This window comes from Trichosurus vulpecula, chromosome 4, assembly GCF_011100635.1.
Source record: "Trichosurus vulpecula isolate mTriVul1 chromosome 4, mTriVul1.pri, whole genome shotgun sequence".
In the NCBI taxonomy this organism is placed as follows: domain Eukaryota; kingdom Metazoa; phylum Chordata; class Mammalia; order Diprotodontia; family Phalangeridae; genus Trichosurus; species Trichosurus vulpecula.
In genome coordinates, this window is record NC_050576.1 from 317,652,212 (window position 1) to 317,669,889 (window position 17,678).

The 17,678-nt window shown below is 34.9% G+C and overlaps 1 protein-coding gene across 3 annotated transcripts in view; it reads left to right on the plus strand.

The window, feature by feature from the left end:
* The window catches only part of TDRD3 (tudor domain containing 3), a 206,823-nt gene that overhangs the window by 116,484 nt on the left and 72,661 nt on the right, over nt 1-17,678 (plus strand). For all 3 annotated transcript variants that reach the window (XM_036755196.1, XM_036755195.1, XM_036755197.1), the window contains one exon: nt 4,344-4,469. In XM_036755196.1, coding sequence (XP_036611091.1) covers nt 4,344-4,469 — 126 coding nt within the window. The remainder of the gene's footprint in view (nt 1-4,343; nt 4,470-17,678) is intronic.

The following is a 17,678-nucleotide window of genomic DNA, read 5'->3' on the forward strand; positions in this document are numbered from 1 at the left end:
TTCAGCTTTGGCTGTAGCTGTCTCTGGCTCCAACAAAAAATCCGATTTTGCTTTTAAAGTCATATTATTGTCAGGTCTACCCCAATCTTTCTTACAAACTACCCAATTACTAATGACAACCTTAATCATAGTGTTTTACACTTTACATACATAAAAGGTATATGTCCATATTGAATTCCTTGTAACTAGTCTTTGATATGTCTCTCTTGGCTCTTGTAGGTCAAACCTTCTATTAAGTTCAGGGTATTGTTTTTTTTTTCAACAAAGGTATGAAAGGCTGACGGTTGATCACATGTCCATTTTTTCCATTCAGAATTATGCTTAACTTTGTTGCATATGATATTTTTGACTAGAAGCCCAGTTCTTTTGCTTTTTGACATATAGTGTTTTTTTTTTAATTTTTTAACTTTTTTGATATATAGTGTTCTAAGACCTGCATTTCCTTTAGTGTCTCTGCTGCTAGGTCTTGTGTGATTCTAATTGTGGCACTATTTTATTTAAATTTCTTTTTCTTGTTGCTCTTAATATTTTATCCTTGAGCTGGGGCTTTTGGAATTTAACTATAATATTCCTATGAGTTTTCCTCATAGGATCTCTTTCAAGTGGTGATCGATGTTTTTTTTTTTTTTTTTTTTTTTTTTTGTTTCTACTTTCCCCTCTTATTTTAATGCTTCAGAACAATTTTCTTTATTTCTTGTATCAAGGTTCTTTTTTTGATCATTGCTTTCAGGTAGTCTGGTCATTCTTACGTTTTCTTTTCTTGATCTGTTCTCCAGATCAGTTGTTTTCTTATAAAATATTTCACTTTCTCTTCAATTTTTTCATTCCTTATATTTTATTTTATTATTTCTTGATGTCTTATAAGTTCACTGGCTTCCCCTTGCCCAATTCTAATTTTCAAGGTGTCATTTTCTTCCTTAAGATTCTTGATCTCCTTTTCTAGTTGGTTGACTTTTTTTCCATAATTTTCTTGTCTTTCTTGGATTATTCTTATGTTGGTTTTTTTTTTTTTTTACCTTTTCCTGAATCTCTCTCATTCGATTTTTAAAGTCTTTTTAAGGTTCTTCTATAAATTCTTTTTGGACAAGTGACCATTTAATGTTATTCTTTGGGGTAGAAGAGGGTTTCTTTGTTTCTCCGGGTCTTGTCTGTTCTCATAATAACTTTCTGTGGTTGGATTCTTTCTCCTTTACCTGTGCATTTTTGGTTAGTAATAGCTTAATTTTTGTAGTTACTTCTAATCCTGGGGTATGGGGGATGGTACCTCTAGCCTCAGACCTTCAGTTCTCCCTTCTCGCCTAGATCCAAAACCAAACCTTCAGCCTCCTGTAAGGGCCCACAGCCAGGGGTGTCCCGCCTCATTGCTTCTACACTCACCTAGCTTGTGCTGGTTCCTTCTTGCCCAGGGCCAGGTCTCAGCTGCACAGCTGGCTCTGGTGTTCCTTATCAACAGAGGTTCCTAGATCTTTCCTGGCTCAGACACCCAATTTCCTTCACTGCCACTTGTTGTTTAAGTAGACCCTAGCTTAGAGGTGTTTACTCTTCATAGGGATCAAACCTCTTCCTGGGCTTTTTCTTCAGATCTTCTTAATTGGCCCAGGAGGACCCCTGTGGTGTCCCTATTCTTATTTGTTCCCACCCCACCCCGTTTTCCCTGAAGCAATATTTTATCCCTTTGTGGGGGAAAATCTTGTGAGCATAGAATTTTCTGACCTGCTCCACCATCTTCCCAGAATCCTCCTCAACCATATGCCTTTTTGTAACTCCTATCAGTGATAAGAATGATAGATATTTTATTAAGCACTTAATGTGTCCCAAGAATAGTGCCAAGCTCCAGAGATATAATTAAGCAAGACAATTCCCTGTCCTCAATAAATTGATATCCTAATTGTGAAACACAATACCAAAAAAGGAAGCTAGAAAGCTAGAGGTGGAAAGTCAGAGTTACAAGGACATACATGGAATGGTAGCAAGACATAGAAATGATCAGAAAGTAGCATGGAAGCCTAGATTGATACAAGATTCAGCAAAAACTCACCTGTCAAAATCTGGCTTCCTTGGAGCCAATTGCCAGGTCCTGGTGAGGGAGAGATGAGGATGATGGCCAGAATTTAGGCAGTATGGTACTAGAAATGGAAAGGGATATGGAGGCCTGGTCTAGAACTAATGAGTTACCATAGATGGACACCCCTGGAACATTTCGGAGATCTAAAAGATAAGTGCTTGAATAAAATTAGAAAATTTTAGTTTTGCCTCAGAAGAATTCCACTTGTTTGTATTCTATTTCTCCTTTATAAAGAATGACATTCTTTGAATGCAGTACATTCTTTACTCTCTGTACTGATACAAGTGACCAATAGTGTGTTTAATTTAAAAAAAAAACTTTCATCTTTGATTTTACAATATGTTTTTTTACATGCATTTAAATATAAACATGTCGGACATTCTGGAAAACCATAAAACACTTAAAATGAAATAGTGAAACCCTGCTTTAAAGGACCTAGCCAAGAAGAAGCCAGAAAACTGCTCAACTTCCTTATGTTGTTCTCAATGTTTTCCAGCTGCATGCTGGGATTGAATAGTAACAAATAATTTAAAAAAATTAAATACATTTCTGAATATACATATATAATATAAATATTTACAAGTCTTTAAAAGTATTGAGCTCTAAAGTTTGCTGGAAATTCCCTTGTATTGCTTTTATGTAAAAATAGTACTCAGTGATAATATTAAATCAAAGCATGCTGAAATGTAAATGCCTAAGTATGATTATCTTTACTGCCTATTCCCTATAGCTCAAATTTCTGCTTACCCCAAATTTTACAAATATTATTTTTTTTCTTTAGGTTAAATTATATTAACAAGTTAAACATTATAAATGTTCATGTTCATTTAGTATATTTATTTATCCTTAATGATAGTCATTTACTTTTGAAAAAATGATACACAGTGTCAATAAGGTAAGTTATTTCAGTGTCTATATGTAATCAGTTGAGTTGACCATGGAAACATTATCAGAACTGGCATGGGGTTGGTAAAGACTTTTCTTTGGTACAGGGAATTTCCATTGAGGAGATTTCCTCTACCAAGGGAGACCTGGAGTTGTTCTACAACTTGTAGTTTTAGCAGATTGCCTAGGATAATGAGAGAGATTATGTGTATTGGCCCAGTTTGGAATAGAGGTCTTTCAGATTCTGAGAGTAGCTCTTTTTCCTTTATCCCTCCTCTCAAATATGTATTGATAAGGTAAGGGATATCCCAAAGGAAAGGCTGATAAAGCTGTTGTGACTGCAAAATACCTGGATGTTGATATATTCTTCCATCTTCAGTTTAGTGGCAGATTTGTTATTGGTGATGCTGACTTAACTAGCTGGACACATATATATATATATATATATATGAAGGAGATCCTTTCTCAGAAAAAGATTATACCACAGTGGACTATTTACCTGTTTGTGCTGCCTGTTATTGATAAAATCTTTAGTTTAAGAAGTTCTTATGCAAGAGGGTACTTGTTTAGGTTTTTTATGTAATAGTTTCTCACTCATTGGCCACATCCATTTTCTTTATGGCACCTCTCAGAGGAATGAGAGAAGAAGCTCCTAGATATTTTGAAGAACTCTGGCATCTGCTCTGGGTTCATTTTCAGGGATCTGGAGCTGAAAAAGCCTACTTACTAGAGGACCAAAGCCTGTGAACACTTTGGTAAAGTCAGCTCCCTGTGGCAGATACCTAGAAAACTAATTATTGAAAGGCTTTCTTCTGAATTTATTGGTTTGTAGATGTTAAAACTCCAAGGGAAAGGGCCCTTATTTTAAAACCTACTGTCTTCTTTTATATTTTGGTTAGTTGTAGATACTCTTATATAATGATCTGATTTTTAGTTTAGTTTAGAATAGTAAATTGCACTTTATTCTCTTTCTGTTGTTGTGATCATCATTATGATGGATATAGTGAGCATGGGTTATTCCTGTAACTGCCTAGAGTTGAGTAGACATCACTGTCCATTAAATGATGTTTTAAGATTAAACATATGTGTCCCACCACCCATCCTCAAATTCTTATACTCATTGACTTTCCCATTAAAAAGAAACAAGGATGGGAAGGGAGAGGTTTTTTTTTTTTAAAGTAAATAGAGAATAGCACTGTTTTTCTAAATATCATCTATGGGGAAAATGTTCCTAGGGAAAAAAATGCCTTTCTCAGACACTGAGAAAGAATACTAGATATGCTATGTTGCTTATAGACCATAGTAGAGGTGAAACATTCTCTTAAAACACTTCAGTATCCTTGGCTTTGGTATGTTTTTCATGATTTAAAAATCATCTTTTTAAAATCCACAGGCAAAGGAAAAGGCAGGGGACGAGGAAGATGTGAAGATGAAGAGGAATTAGGAAATTCCAGGCCATCTGCACCCAGCACGTTATTTGATTTCTTGGAATCAAAAATGGGGTCTTTAAATATGGAAGGTAGGTATAATTTAAAATAAAAACATTCAAAACCACACCTTTTGGAAGATTATTCAAACATGGATATTTAAAAAAAACCTGATTATATGTCACCATATTCCAGCAGTTTTCATGGATTTGTGTGGCCACCCTACTATTGAATGATTGTTTCTGTACTTTGCTATGTTGGTCTCCAGAAAGCAGATATAGCCTGTCACTGGGGCTCTTGGTCCTTTGTACTGTTCCAGCATGGTAAAACCTTTTAAACTTTGCCCCATACTTCACAAAAATAGATTGAGGCCATTCCCTGAGCTTTTTCTTCTTCCTTCTTCATCTCACATCACTTAGACATTTTCCTCAGTTATCTCCTTCTAACTCCTATCTTACATGAAGAGGTGGCCCTTCTCTTTATCAAAACAATCCTCTCTACATGTCCCCTTGCTCTCATCCCCTACCATCCTCTCCAATATATTGCCTCTGCTTACTGCCTTCACCCTGTCTCTAATTTTCAATCTCTTTTTACAGATTCCTTTCCTTGTGCCTATGAGCACATGTGCCTTATGTGTCTCTCATCCTTAACCTTCACTTGTTTCTGCCATTCCTATTAGCTATCATCCTATATCTCTACTTTCCTTTAGCTAAACTTGTTGAGAGACCCATCTACATAGGTACTTCTACTTCTCCTTTCACTCGCTTCTAAACTCTCTGCAATTCGACTTCAAACTTCATCATTCAACTGAAATTTCTCTCTTTAAAGTTATCAGTGATCTCTTAGTTATTGTTTTAATGATCGTTTCCCATTCTCATCCCTCTTTAATCTTTGACACTATTGATTTCTATTTTTTCCAGATGTTCTCTTCTTCCTAGGTTTTCATGACAATCTTCTCTCTTGTTTTTCTTACCTGTCTTACTGGCCCTTCTCTGTCTCCTTTGTTTTATCCTCATCCAGGTCACTCCCGCTATCTGTAGATGTTCTTCAAGCCTCCAGAAGGACATTGGTAATATGGAGGTCATCTTCATAGAGATGGTAACTGAATCCTTTGTTTAATGATCTCATCAGCTCCAAAGGATTTAGTTATCATTTCTATGCAGATGATCTTCAGATTGCCTGTGCTTCTCCTGTGTACTTCATATGTTCCCAGCTATCTTTGGAACATCTCAAATGGTTATCCTGTAGGAATTTCAAATTCAGCATATATCCAAAGCAAAACTCATTAACTACCCCCTGCCCTGTCTTCCTCCCCAACACACCCCTTTTCTGAACTTTCTTATTGAAAAAATCATCACCATCCTCTTCTTCATGCAGGCTCACAACCTCAGTGACATACTCAACTCCTCCTTTAAACTCACCCCACATATCCAGATCTTGTTTCTATCTTCACAACATCTCTCATATGTCCCCTGTACTTAGAGAGCAGCTGCCCTGGTATAGGCCCTCATCATCTTCTCAGTGGTTGCCCTCCCAGCCTTAAATCTCTCTATTGCAGTCCATCTTCCACTCAGCTGCCAAAATGATTTTCACAAAGCCCAAATCTGTCCATGTCACAACCCCATCCCTCCCCACCTCACTACCCCTCCACTACCCAGTTGCTCCTTATTACCTCCAGGATCAAGTATAAAGTCATCTGTTTGGCCTTTATGTTTAGCATTATGTTGTTCCTGACACATGATGTTCTCCCAGCCCCATTAACTGTCTCTCTCCCATGCCTGGAATTCTCTCCTCCTTCTTCCCCTCCTGGCATCTTTCAAGATTCAGCTCAAAATCTACCTTCTGCAGGAATCATTCCTTGGTTATTGTTTTATTGTCCTTCTCCCCTTCTCCCCCACTTCTAATACCTTTCCTTTGAGATTACCTTCCATTTACACTGTATATATATTATATGTAGGTATATTGGTTCTTCCATTGAGAATATAAACTCCTTGAAGGCAGGAGCAATGTTTTTGCCTTTCTTTGTCTCCCCAGCACTTAGCACAGTGTCTGGTACATAGTAAGTATTTCATAAATACTTGTTGTATGTATATGTATGTATATACCTATGCATGTATATTAAGTCTTTGAGAATTCAAGGTCACCTTCATGACTGTGCTTGCTCTTCAGACAAATGTTTTTCATTGCATAATATAGGATTCTGAAAATGTTATTATCAAGATGCTTTTCTTCATGAATGGATGTTATAAAAATATTTGTTTCAACCCCACCCAAAAGATGAATTTAGTAAGAAAAGAGGAAGATATTCCTTGCTTGTCATTTAAATAAGCTGTTACCTAGATCTTGTTCAAATCACTCTTGTCTAGGGGTTCTTAACCTTTTTGTGTTATGGCCCCCTCTGGCAATTTGGTAAAGCCTACAAACCCCTTCTCATAATATTTTTAAGTGCATAAAATAAAATATATAGGGTTACAAAAGATATAAATGACATTAAAATACAGATATTAAAATGTTAAAAAAAACCAACCAAATTCATAGTATAGTAATATATGTGCTTCTTAATTTAAAAAATTCCCAATGATTTTATTGGAAATTTTATTCTCTATGTGATAAAAAGAAAATTCTTTTATACGTAAACATGTATAATGTTCCTTAGCTCTTCTCCTGGGTGGGGCCAAGGATAGAACATTTAAAGGAACAGAGATATATTTACCTCTAAGTTGATTATAGAATTCTTAGTAATATGCAGACCACCTTAGGAAAACACAAAAATCATACAAAGAAGTGTGTGCTTTTGCTGTATTTCCAACCTTAGGTCTTGTTCTTGGTGTGGCCCTTGGAAGTGAAGCTTGATTTTTAGAGAGCAGAGGATGGACTTTAGATTTAGAGGACTTTAGATTCTGTATGATTTTACAGAGAGGTAAACAAGACAAAGGGATTGTTTTTTAGTAATTTATTTTAAACTTAAATACTAAAACAAATACACAATAAGAGAAATAAAAGAAACATTATAAGCTTAAACGTGCACAGCAGAATATAAGAGAAGGTTCAAAATATACAGCAATAAATTTCCATTTCAAGAAAGCCTATATAATAAATACTACAAATACTACTATACTACTACTACTATAATACTACTATATAAGCCTATATAAGTACTACTAATTGTGTTCCAAGATGTACATCCTTTCTTGCTTCCTTGTAGGTTTTCTTTTGCTCTCTGCTCTGTACTTCTTATCTTGTTCTTTTTTTTCCCCGTCCGTCCTTCCCTCCCCTAAATAGGCTACAATTAAGCACAGATATATTTTATACACGTACACACACACACATTTATACATACATATACACACAAACATAGATATACACATACATATATACACTTACATGCATATACTTAGATATCTATAATCATACTCATACATAGACACGTACATTCATATGCATCTATGTAAGGCCGTACTATACTTGTTTGCCCTCTGTTTCTCTGAGGGTGGATAATGTCTTCCTTCATAGGTCCAAGTCTTTTCATATTTTTCTAAGTCACTCATCGAGTCCTGTACCACAGCAGTATCACACCCTTATTTTGTCTGGGTATTGTAAATGGTCTAAAACAATATTGATTAGGATGGCTGATATATAGTGTAGTTTCCCTTTTTTTCTCTTTTGATTAAATCTATTTTAGTTTTAGCTTTGTCTGAGATCATGATTACTACCCCTGTTATTTTTTCCCTAATAAGTTCTACTCCTGATCTTCATTTTATGTTTGTATGTCAAAGGGATTTGTAAATGTACCAATCTAAGGTAAGCAGACCCCAAGATGCTTTTGAATATGTCAGTTGTGAATACATCAGATAAGGATGAACACAGCCTCAGTAGAAGTCTTTTGATGTCGGTAGCTATACTCATTAATTGGTTATTCTAGTTATTTCTATCTGTATGCCTTCTCTCTTGGGTAGAAGACCCAGTCTAAGAAGCCTGCATTCATCATATAAGTAGAACAAAATTCTGTATCCAGAAGAGATATACTCTATTGTGTCCAGAAAGTATATATTCATCGTATACAGCATTTTCAAACCATAACAAATGAAGAAGTTTTAGGACACAGATAATTTTTGCCAGTTTCACACAGTACAGGTGCTTAAAAGAGTACATATTACTTTATTTGATTTGCTATACCAAATATAGACTTCAAAATAAGATTGCGTGCGCACACACACACTTTTTTAACTTTCTCCTAAGTTTTGAGTCCTTTTCTTTCCTTGTTTCTCCAAGTTTGCCCCAACCAGGATTTCTCTGATATTTGTTCTATTTCATAGCCTCACTTCAGTTTCATTAGAAATTTGCATGTTATTAAGGGACTATATCACATTAAAATGTTGGTTTTTGTTCAGTTGTTGATTCCTCTTCTTATTTATTTCTCCTCTCCTTACTCTTCCTCCTCCTACCTCCATACCCAATTCATTCATTTAATTCTTGCTTCTGCTCCAGTGGTAGCTACTTAGCTATTTTATAGAGTCCATATAATATATATATGGTCTCTGGAAATCACACTTCTTAGTCTTTAGTTTCTTCAGTTTTATTCCCACAAAAATCTCTGCCTCTGAACTTCCTTTCATTACCTTTCTTTTTTTAAATTTTAAAAAAAGTTATTTATTCTTAGTTTACAACATTGATTCCACAAGCTTTTGAGTGTTAAATTTTCTCCCTCTCTCTTCCCTCCCCCCTCATCAAGACAGTGTGCCCTCTGATATAGGCTCTACATATACATTCATATTAAACATATTTTCACTTTAGTTATGTTGTAAAGAAGAATTATAACCATTGGAATGAACCACGAGAAAGAAGAAACAAAACAAACCAAAAGAGAGAGAGAGCAAATAATATGCCTTGATCTACATTCAGACGCGGTTAATTAGTTGTCTTTATGTCCTTGGAGGATCTGTCAAAATTAAATAAAGGATATAGAAATTCTGAATGTTCTTAGAGTGAGAGTTTTTGTTTTTGAAATGTTAAATTTGTATGTTTTTAAAACTTGGGCAGTATAGACATTTTTGGCCCTCAGTTCCTTCAGAAAAGAATGTGAAATCATTGTTTTTTAGTGACAGCCGTCTTTGTTGCTCAGACTCGTGAAGTTTCTCTGTCTTTTTCTGTTTTAACCTCTCAATTATCCTCTGACTGAGCATTTTGGGCCTAGCTTTTCTTTCCTTCCTTTCTCTTAGACTTCTTGAGAGGTGGAAGTATATAGTGAACTTTTTTTTTTTGGAGGGGGGAAGACAGGGCAATTGCCCAAAGTCACACAGCTAGTGAATGTGTCAAGTGTCTGAGGTCAGATTTGAACTTAGGTCCTCCTGACTCCAGGGCCGGTGCTCTACTCACTGTGCCACCTAGCTGCCCCCCTATAGTGAACTTTTAAGTATGTAGTGAATAGGAAAGGTTTGGATACTGATTTGGTAAATGGAAATTATTGTAGTAGGGTGAAAGAAGTATTAATGAACGTCTAATTGCATGTCACTGCTGAACACTAAGCAAAATCGATGCTTTATTCGGGATGTGCCTGCATGGAAACAATTCCAAAGAATAAGAGAAACAAAGTTTTACGTTTATTTTCTTTTGATAGTAAGCAGCATTGATTAACCTTATGTGCAGAATAGTATGTTCAGTATAATGGGGAAAGGGAGAGGCAGAATCATAGACCTTGCCTTAAAGAAGTTTACAGTGCAGTTGACAGGATAGGGCATAGACATTAAAATGGCAGAAGAATGCATACTCCAACTCCCTTTTCCTATTAAGTGTAAACATGTCTGTGTTGTGTAAATAAAAGTAGGTGCTCAGTGGAATCTAGATCAGAATGTGGTGACATTAGTCAGGTAACTACTGACACAGAGCATGACCAATGTAAAAACTTTGTTAGAAGAATAGAACATCATTTCATTTAGTGGTTTGGAGGTTTGCTACACTCAGCAACCAAAATATAGATTGTTCTTTGATCTTTGCTTGCCATTTTACAGTGTTACAGTTCCAAGGACTAACCTCCATGAAGAAGTAAATGCTTTATGATTCTAACCTTCCATCTCCAAATAGTTATACTGACTTATGCTGACATATGAATAAGATTAAAAAAAAAAGCATGAAGAGCCAAACCTTAAAATGGATTTACACATAGGTATATTATAATTACAAAACAGTCTCTTTCTTTCTCCTTGGCACATTGTCTATTGAAAGGGTAGCAGGTTAATCTGTGGCTCCCAGATGTATTCTGCTTTTGTCATTCTTTTGCCCTTCTTTTGTTAGCCCCAGCAATGCTCCGTATTGACTGCATAGTTTGTTAGACTGGTTGTAATGAGGAGAAAACAGCTAACTGGTTAACAGTATCATAGGATAGTAGATTTAAAGCTCATAGGGCTGTAAAGCCTGTTTGATATCAATGTAGATTGCTCTTTCAGAGCTCTGTTTTCACGTACTCAGAATTTAGAAGCAGTGGAAATATTCTTGCTTGTATTCAGTCACACTTTATTTTGTCACTGTTGCAAGACTTTTATGCTTATTGCAGAGAACTTAGGCTCTAAAAATAACTTACCGAGTGGCACAAAAAAGTATGACTCCTTTTCCAACAGAATTCTAGAAAGCTTTTAAATTCAGTCTACTATAATGTTTAATGTTAACTACCTTCTGGCCAGCAAAGGGAATTCAGAAGTCTTCCTTTCCATTTAGCAAATGCTAAATTATCATAAATTGTATTCTTATTTATAAAATCTCTTCCCTTATTTGCAGTCTCTTATGCCATTGTTGATGTTAGAAGTGATTCTGAACCAGTCATGTGATGGGGGCTGGGGTTGAAAATTTTGTTTCTTAAGTCTTATATTTGAAGGATAAACCATGCAAAGAGAAAATTGTACCTTCGATTTTATTAATTTTTTCAAAAGAGCTACTGAATTCTCAAATTTTATTTGAGTTAAGCCAGCCCTGAATAGGTCATTTGGTGACCTCAGAATTTCTGGGCTAAGACAGACTTACTGGAAAAAAAAAATCTCTTGAAGATGAATTTCTTTATGGCAACTAAATGGTACACTGAATAGAGCACTTGATCTGGAGTGAGGGAGACATGAGTTCGAGTTTACCTTATATTTCTCAACTATAATATGGGGATAATAATAACATCTACTTCCCAGGTTTGTTGTAAGAATTAAAAGAGTTAGTTTTTGTAAAGCATTTAGCACAATGCCTGATATGTAGTAGATACTTATTAAATTAGTAGTTCCCTTTTCCTCTTCTCTTCCTTGACTAGTTGGAGCCTTGTACTTCTAACCAATTTGGTTTCAGAACAAATGGTTTTATTCTATCGGAATTAATGGTCTTCTGTCAATTTATTTTTACAAGATTTTTTTTAACATTTTGGTCAAAGCCAACTATTCTCATCTACTTTTCTTTAAGTCTTTAATATCTGGTTTTTACTACTCTTTTTCATATTTAACTTCAAATGTATTGCCATTTTCATCCGAATTTCTAAAACTAGAGTGTGGACCACAGAATTAAACAATCTTGCAGTTGGAAGGGACTTCAGAAGCTTTGAACTCCCCTTTATGACATAACAGATAACTGTTTAGTCTTTGCCTGAAGACTCTAGGGACAAGGAACCTGCTACTTTTTTGCAGCTGAGTATTCCACTTTTGGATAGCTCTTATTCTTAGGAAGGTTTTCCTTACATTCTGGCCAAATATCTGTTTTTAAAACTTCTGTATATTGTCTTTGGTTCTTTCTTTGGGGGCCAGGAAGAAGAAGCGTTACCTCTCTTTAACATGAGAGCCTTTCAGATACTTAATGAGAGCTGTCATGTCTCTGGCTAATTCTTCTTTTTTCTAGATTAGTTACTCCTAGTTCTTTTAGTCACACACACCTTATTTGACATGAACTTAAGGCTTTTAATATTCTCACTGCCCTATTCTGGATGTTCTCCAGCTTTATTCTAAAATGTGATGCCTAAAACTGAACACAGTATTCCATATAAGAACTGACCTTGAAAGAGCGCATCAGGACTAATTACCTCCCTAGTTTTGGATATTATGTTTCTTGTAATGCAGCCTAATATTAGACATTAGCTTCTTTGGCTAGTATTATAGTATACTATTTGGCTAGTAAATAGTATACTATTTACTCATTGAGATTAGAATCTACTAAAACACCCAAGTCTTTTTTATATAAGCCGATATCCAAGATGTGCTTCTCCCTTCTTATACATAATATTTTGCATTTATTCTTGTTAGATTTAATCTTATTTGATTGAAGCCAACATTCTAGCCTGTCTTTCATCCAGCATGATAACTATCTCTCCTAGCTTTATGTTATTTGCAAGTTTGATAAGCCTGTTACTTTATGTCTTTAAGTCATTAATGAAAATGTTGAGTCACGTAGAGTGAAGGACAGGTTGCTAGCATATTCAGGTGGATGCTAGAAGTTGACATCATAGCAATGATTTAATTTGTTTAGCCACTGAAACATTTCCTTGTTTAAAGAAAAAAAAGGAAATCATATTAATTAGCATGAATTGTTCTTGATGAGGCCATATCATCTCTTTGTGATACTTTTTCTAGATAGTCATTAAACATTCTTCCTTTTAATAATGTGTTCTAGAAGTTTTCTGGCAATCTAAAACCAGAGTTTATAGGTTCCACTCGCTTTGAGAATCAAGAAAACATTTTACCCTTCCCAAGTCTTGCAGTATCTCTTCCATTCCTCACGATGTTCCATAGATGTCAGCAGATGAATCTGCCATTTTTTTTTCAGTACCCAGGTATGCATTTCTTCTTAGCCTGGTAACTTGAATTCTTCTAGGGCAACAGAATACTTTTTTAAAAACCTTCCTACTTATCTTGGATTTCAACTCCCCATTTGTAATTTTCATTCTGTCTTTGAAATCCAGAAGTCATTTTCCTAGACCCAGAAGATAGGACTGAATTCATAGTTGAGTATTTCTGGTTTCCCTCCACCGTCTTTTTTATTGTTGTTCATTTGAGTAGTTCATTTGAATTTGTCTTTTTCCCACTGACTTTTAAAATTGACTTTTTCATCATTGGCTGTACACAACTCAGTTCATTCTGAGTATTGGTGCTTGTGATACAATTATTATTTTTTTTTTTGCAAGGGGGAAGGCAGGGCATTTGGGGTTAAGTGACTTGCCCAAGGTCACACAGCTAGTAAGTGTGTCAAGTGTCTGAGGCCACATTTGAACTCAGGTCCTCCTGACTCCAGGGCTGGTGCTCTACTCACTGCACCACCTAGCTGTGATACAATTCTTACACAATGGTGTGATATGTGTGTATTCGATTTCTATTATTTATTTTGACCCTGTTTTCTTTACTTTTAAATTTTTAAATTTATTTTTAATATAAGTTAGTTGCCAGGTTCCTGTGTATCCACATCCTCTTTAGGCAATTTATCTTTTCTCCTCCACATCAAAATTGTCTAACTTTACAGCTGCAGAATTTCATCCCGTTCCACCTATTGTTGAGTTGTCCTGTAGAATCATCTCTGGCTATTGCTTAGCTTTTTTTCTTTTAAAGCCTTTCAAATTTGTTCTCCAAAAATCTAGGGTGTATGTCTCTGCTGGGCTTTCTTTTTCTCTATCTGAAATTCTTAGAGTGTTCATATTTCTGCTAAGATACCCATCATTTCTGCTTTAGTCACCAGTTACTCCTTATTGTCAAGAAACATGTCTAGATTAGCAGTTTCCCAGGTCTGTTCTTCTATTTGAAGCAGGCCATGAAATTATTATCTGTTCAGTTTTTGGCTAAGCCACAGGTCCAGTAGATGTTTGGAAAATTGAACTCTTCTATCACTGTTCTGCATTTCCCATAATAATTTGGCTGTATAATACTTGAGAGTTTTAAATATGTTGATGAAACCAAAATTCTGTAACAGGAACCCTGGAGAGTACGTATTCATCCATTCATTCATTTAAGTAGCTGTGCTGTACAAAAAAAGAACTTCCTAGATAGTATCAGAAATACCAAGGTAAATAAGGTACAGTCCTTGCCCTTAAGTATAATCTCTATAGAGAGATAAAATGTATACAAATAACCAATTTAGAGTAGAAAATTATGGGCATAAGAGGTATGAATAAAAAATATAAACATTTATATTAGGTAAAGATGTTTGCCTGTCAAAGTCAGTGAAGGCTTCTTGAAGGAGGTGGTATGTAAGCTGAGCTTTGAAAAATGGACAGAATTTCAGCCTGTGGAAATGGGGCCAGGTGGGGAGATAACAAGAAGGTAGATCGGGTTGAAAACAGGATCAGAGGGGAGTAAAACTGTTTATCACTATAGATTTATTCAGATATAGTTGCTGTACATAAATACCAGACTCTAAAACCAATGTCTTTGGTTGGTTGGGTAGATTAACTTCTAAATAGGCAGGAAGTTGAGATCATATTTGTCATATAGAACTTTTGATTTAATCATATTTTTGTATCTACAGTAGCAAGTACATGTCACTGTATGGGCTTTTATCTGAAACATGACAAAAACATGTTATAAAAATTAGTACATCTTGTTCAAAGTAAGATTTAAGGTGGGTACGTTAAACTTTTCTTGCACTGGTATTTTTCAGATAAGTTCATTGAGTGAATGAATTTCTTAGACTATTTTAATATGTAATATTAATCAAGTTATAAACATTATTATTAATAACATTTTTATAATTGGAATAGCAGCCAAAACTGTTAAGTTCTTAAACCAACACTTTCTAGTACTTTTTGTCCCCTGCTGGGGCTTTAATTTATAACTAAATCCCATAAAAAATACATGAAGATTCATTAAAGACCACTTAGGAGGAGTGGTCTGCTAGATAGGGGAACCCGGAAATGGCAGAGTCACAAAAACCTGAAGATGAAAGGCAAATAAGGTAGGAAAAGTCATGTCAAATCAGATGCTGCAGAAAAGTTGAAGGATAAGTCTTGAGAAAAAGGGTATCAGATCTGTTTGTTTTTAACTTTGTTGACATTTTGGTTTTGAATTACAAGCATTTATAGATTACTCCAACTCCATGAGAGGTTTTTGGTGACAAAGTAAAACAATTAAGCTAAACTAGCACTACATTGACCTTATCTAAAAGTGTCTGCAACATTTGCTATTAGTACCACTGCCTCTCCCCCTGCAATAAAACAACAGAAAATCCTTACATTAATGGAAATCTATTTTTCTCCCAGCTCCATTAAAAAAATAGATTACCTGTGACAGATATGCAGAGTTAAACAAAACAAATTCTCTCATAGACTGTATACAAAAATACATAATCTCATTCTGTATCCTAAATATATCACTTCTGTGTCAGAAGGTGGTCATTGGTCCTCAGGAATCATGGATATCATTGTATTGATTAGAGTTTTTATAGCTTCCAAAGATATTTATAATAATGATAATGATGGCTAACATTTATATGACACTCTAAGGTTTGCAAAGTATTTTACAAATAATATTTCACTTGATCCTCGCTACCACCCTGGGTGGTGTGTGCTATTATTATCCCATTTTACAGCTGAGAAAACTGAGGCAGACAGCAGTTAAGTGATTTGCTCAGGGTTACAAAACTAGTAAGTACAGTAGGCTGGTTTTGAACTCAGGTCTTCCTGACTCCAGGTCTAACATTCTATCCATTGTGCCACCTAGTTGCTTACTCTTCACGGTGTTATTTTATAAGTTATTCTTCTGGTTCTACTCATTTCTTTTTTTATCAGTGCTATTCATTTTTAGAATATAATTATGAAATAATTTGTAATTATGATAATATAATAATTGTAATATAATGTAATATAAATTGTTATTCTTGTTCTACTTATTTTACTCTGCATTAGTTCATATAAGTTTTTCCATATCTGCTTGAGATCATCTGTTTTCTCATTTCTTATAGCAGAATTCCATCATATTCGTATATCACAGCTTATTTTTCGGTTGATTGACTTTTCTTTGCTTTCCAGGATGCTCTACCTATGGAATCTTTTCTTCTTCCTTTGATCTCTGTTTTGGCATAGTACTAGCAATTGTATAGCTGGATTGGACAAAGGGTTCATGCTATTGGGTAACTTTTTGTTATAATTCCAAACTTTTCCTGAATGATTGTGATCATTCACAAGTCTAGCGACAGGCCAGCATATGACTGTTTTCTCATAGCCCCTGTAACAGTTATCATTTTCTTTTGTCATCTTTGCCAATCTGATAAATATGAAGTAGAATTTCAATTGCTTTAGTTTGCATTTCTCTAATCAGTGATTAGATTTGGAGCTTTTTTTTTTTAATGTGATTTTTGATAGTTAGAACTGAGACTGGGTCAGTTCTTACACGAGTAATTAATAAATCATGTCTAGTCAAATCCAAAAACAGTTTTACAATCTTGTGTGTCCCAGAACTCTTTGGCAGTCTATTTCAGCCTATGCACCCTTTCTCATGATGATACTTTAAGATTCATAAAATAAAATTCATAAGATTACAAAGAAAATAAGTTATTGAAAAAGGTATCAGAATATATTTTTTAAAACCCACCAAGTTCATGGACTTCAGCTTAAAAAATTTTGTTCTAGAGTGTGTGTGTGTGTGTGTGTGTGTGTGTGTGTAAAAGACATTCGAAAATGGAGTTTTTTAAGGCTTCATTGCTTATGTGTTGTAGTAAGAGTTTCTTCTGAAAGGAAGAACTCATTTGGATTTTCTTTCAGAGTTTAAAGTTAATTCTATCCAGCTCAGTTATGCTCCTGAATAACGTAGTCTGAAATTAATTAGGAGGTTTTAATGGTATATTGCCATTGGCAACTACACAAAAGAAATGACAATTATTAACATTTTAAAAAGAATTTTGTATTTAAGACATGATTTTGTTCAAATGAAGATTTTCTTTCTTTCGGCTATCTGCTTATTTCCCTTATTCTAATACTTAATATCCTACTATATTAGAATTCAATTCTTTTGCTGTTTGGGACATATTTTAGTTTGATTGGGGTAGGTAGTATGCCTGTATTAAAAACCACTTGAGTTGTGACAGATAGCAATTTCTGCATCAAGCATGAACATATTACAAAGAACAATTTCCATTAACACAGCAGTCACTGGGTTTGAGAGCCTGTTCTGCATTATTTATATTTTGCTTTATGTCAAACTTATAGAACTACATTCACAACCATCAGGTATTTTAACAGGCATTAATACTTAAATATGGCTAAATACTGTTTAGTTGGAACCAAGAATGTTGTAAGGAGTATGAAAGTGTTGGATTTTAGGAGAGTTAGCTATGGAGCTCAGTTCAAGGGAAACCAGTACTGC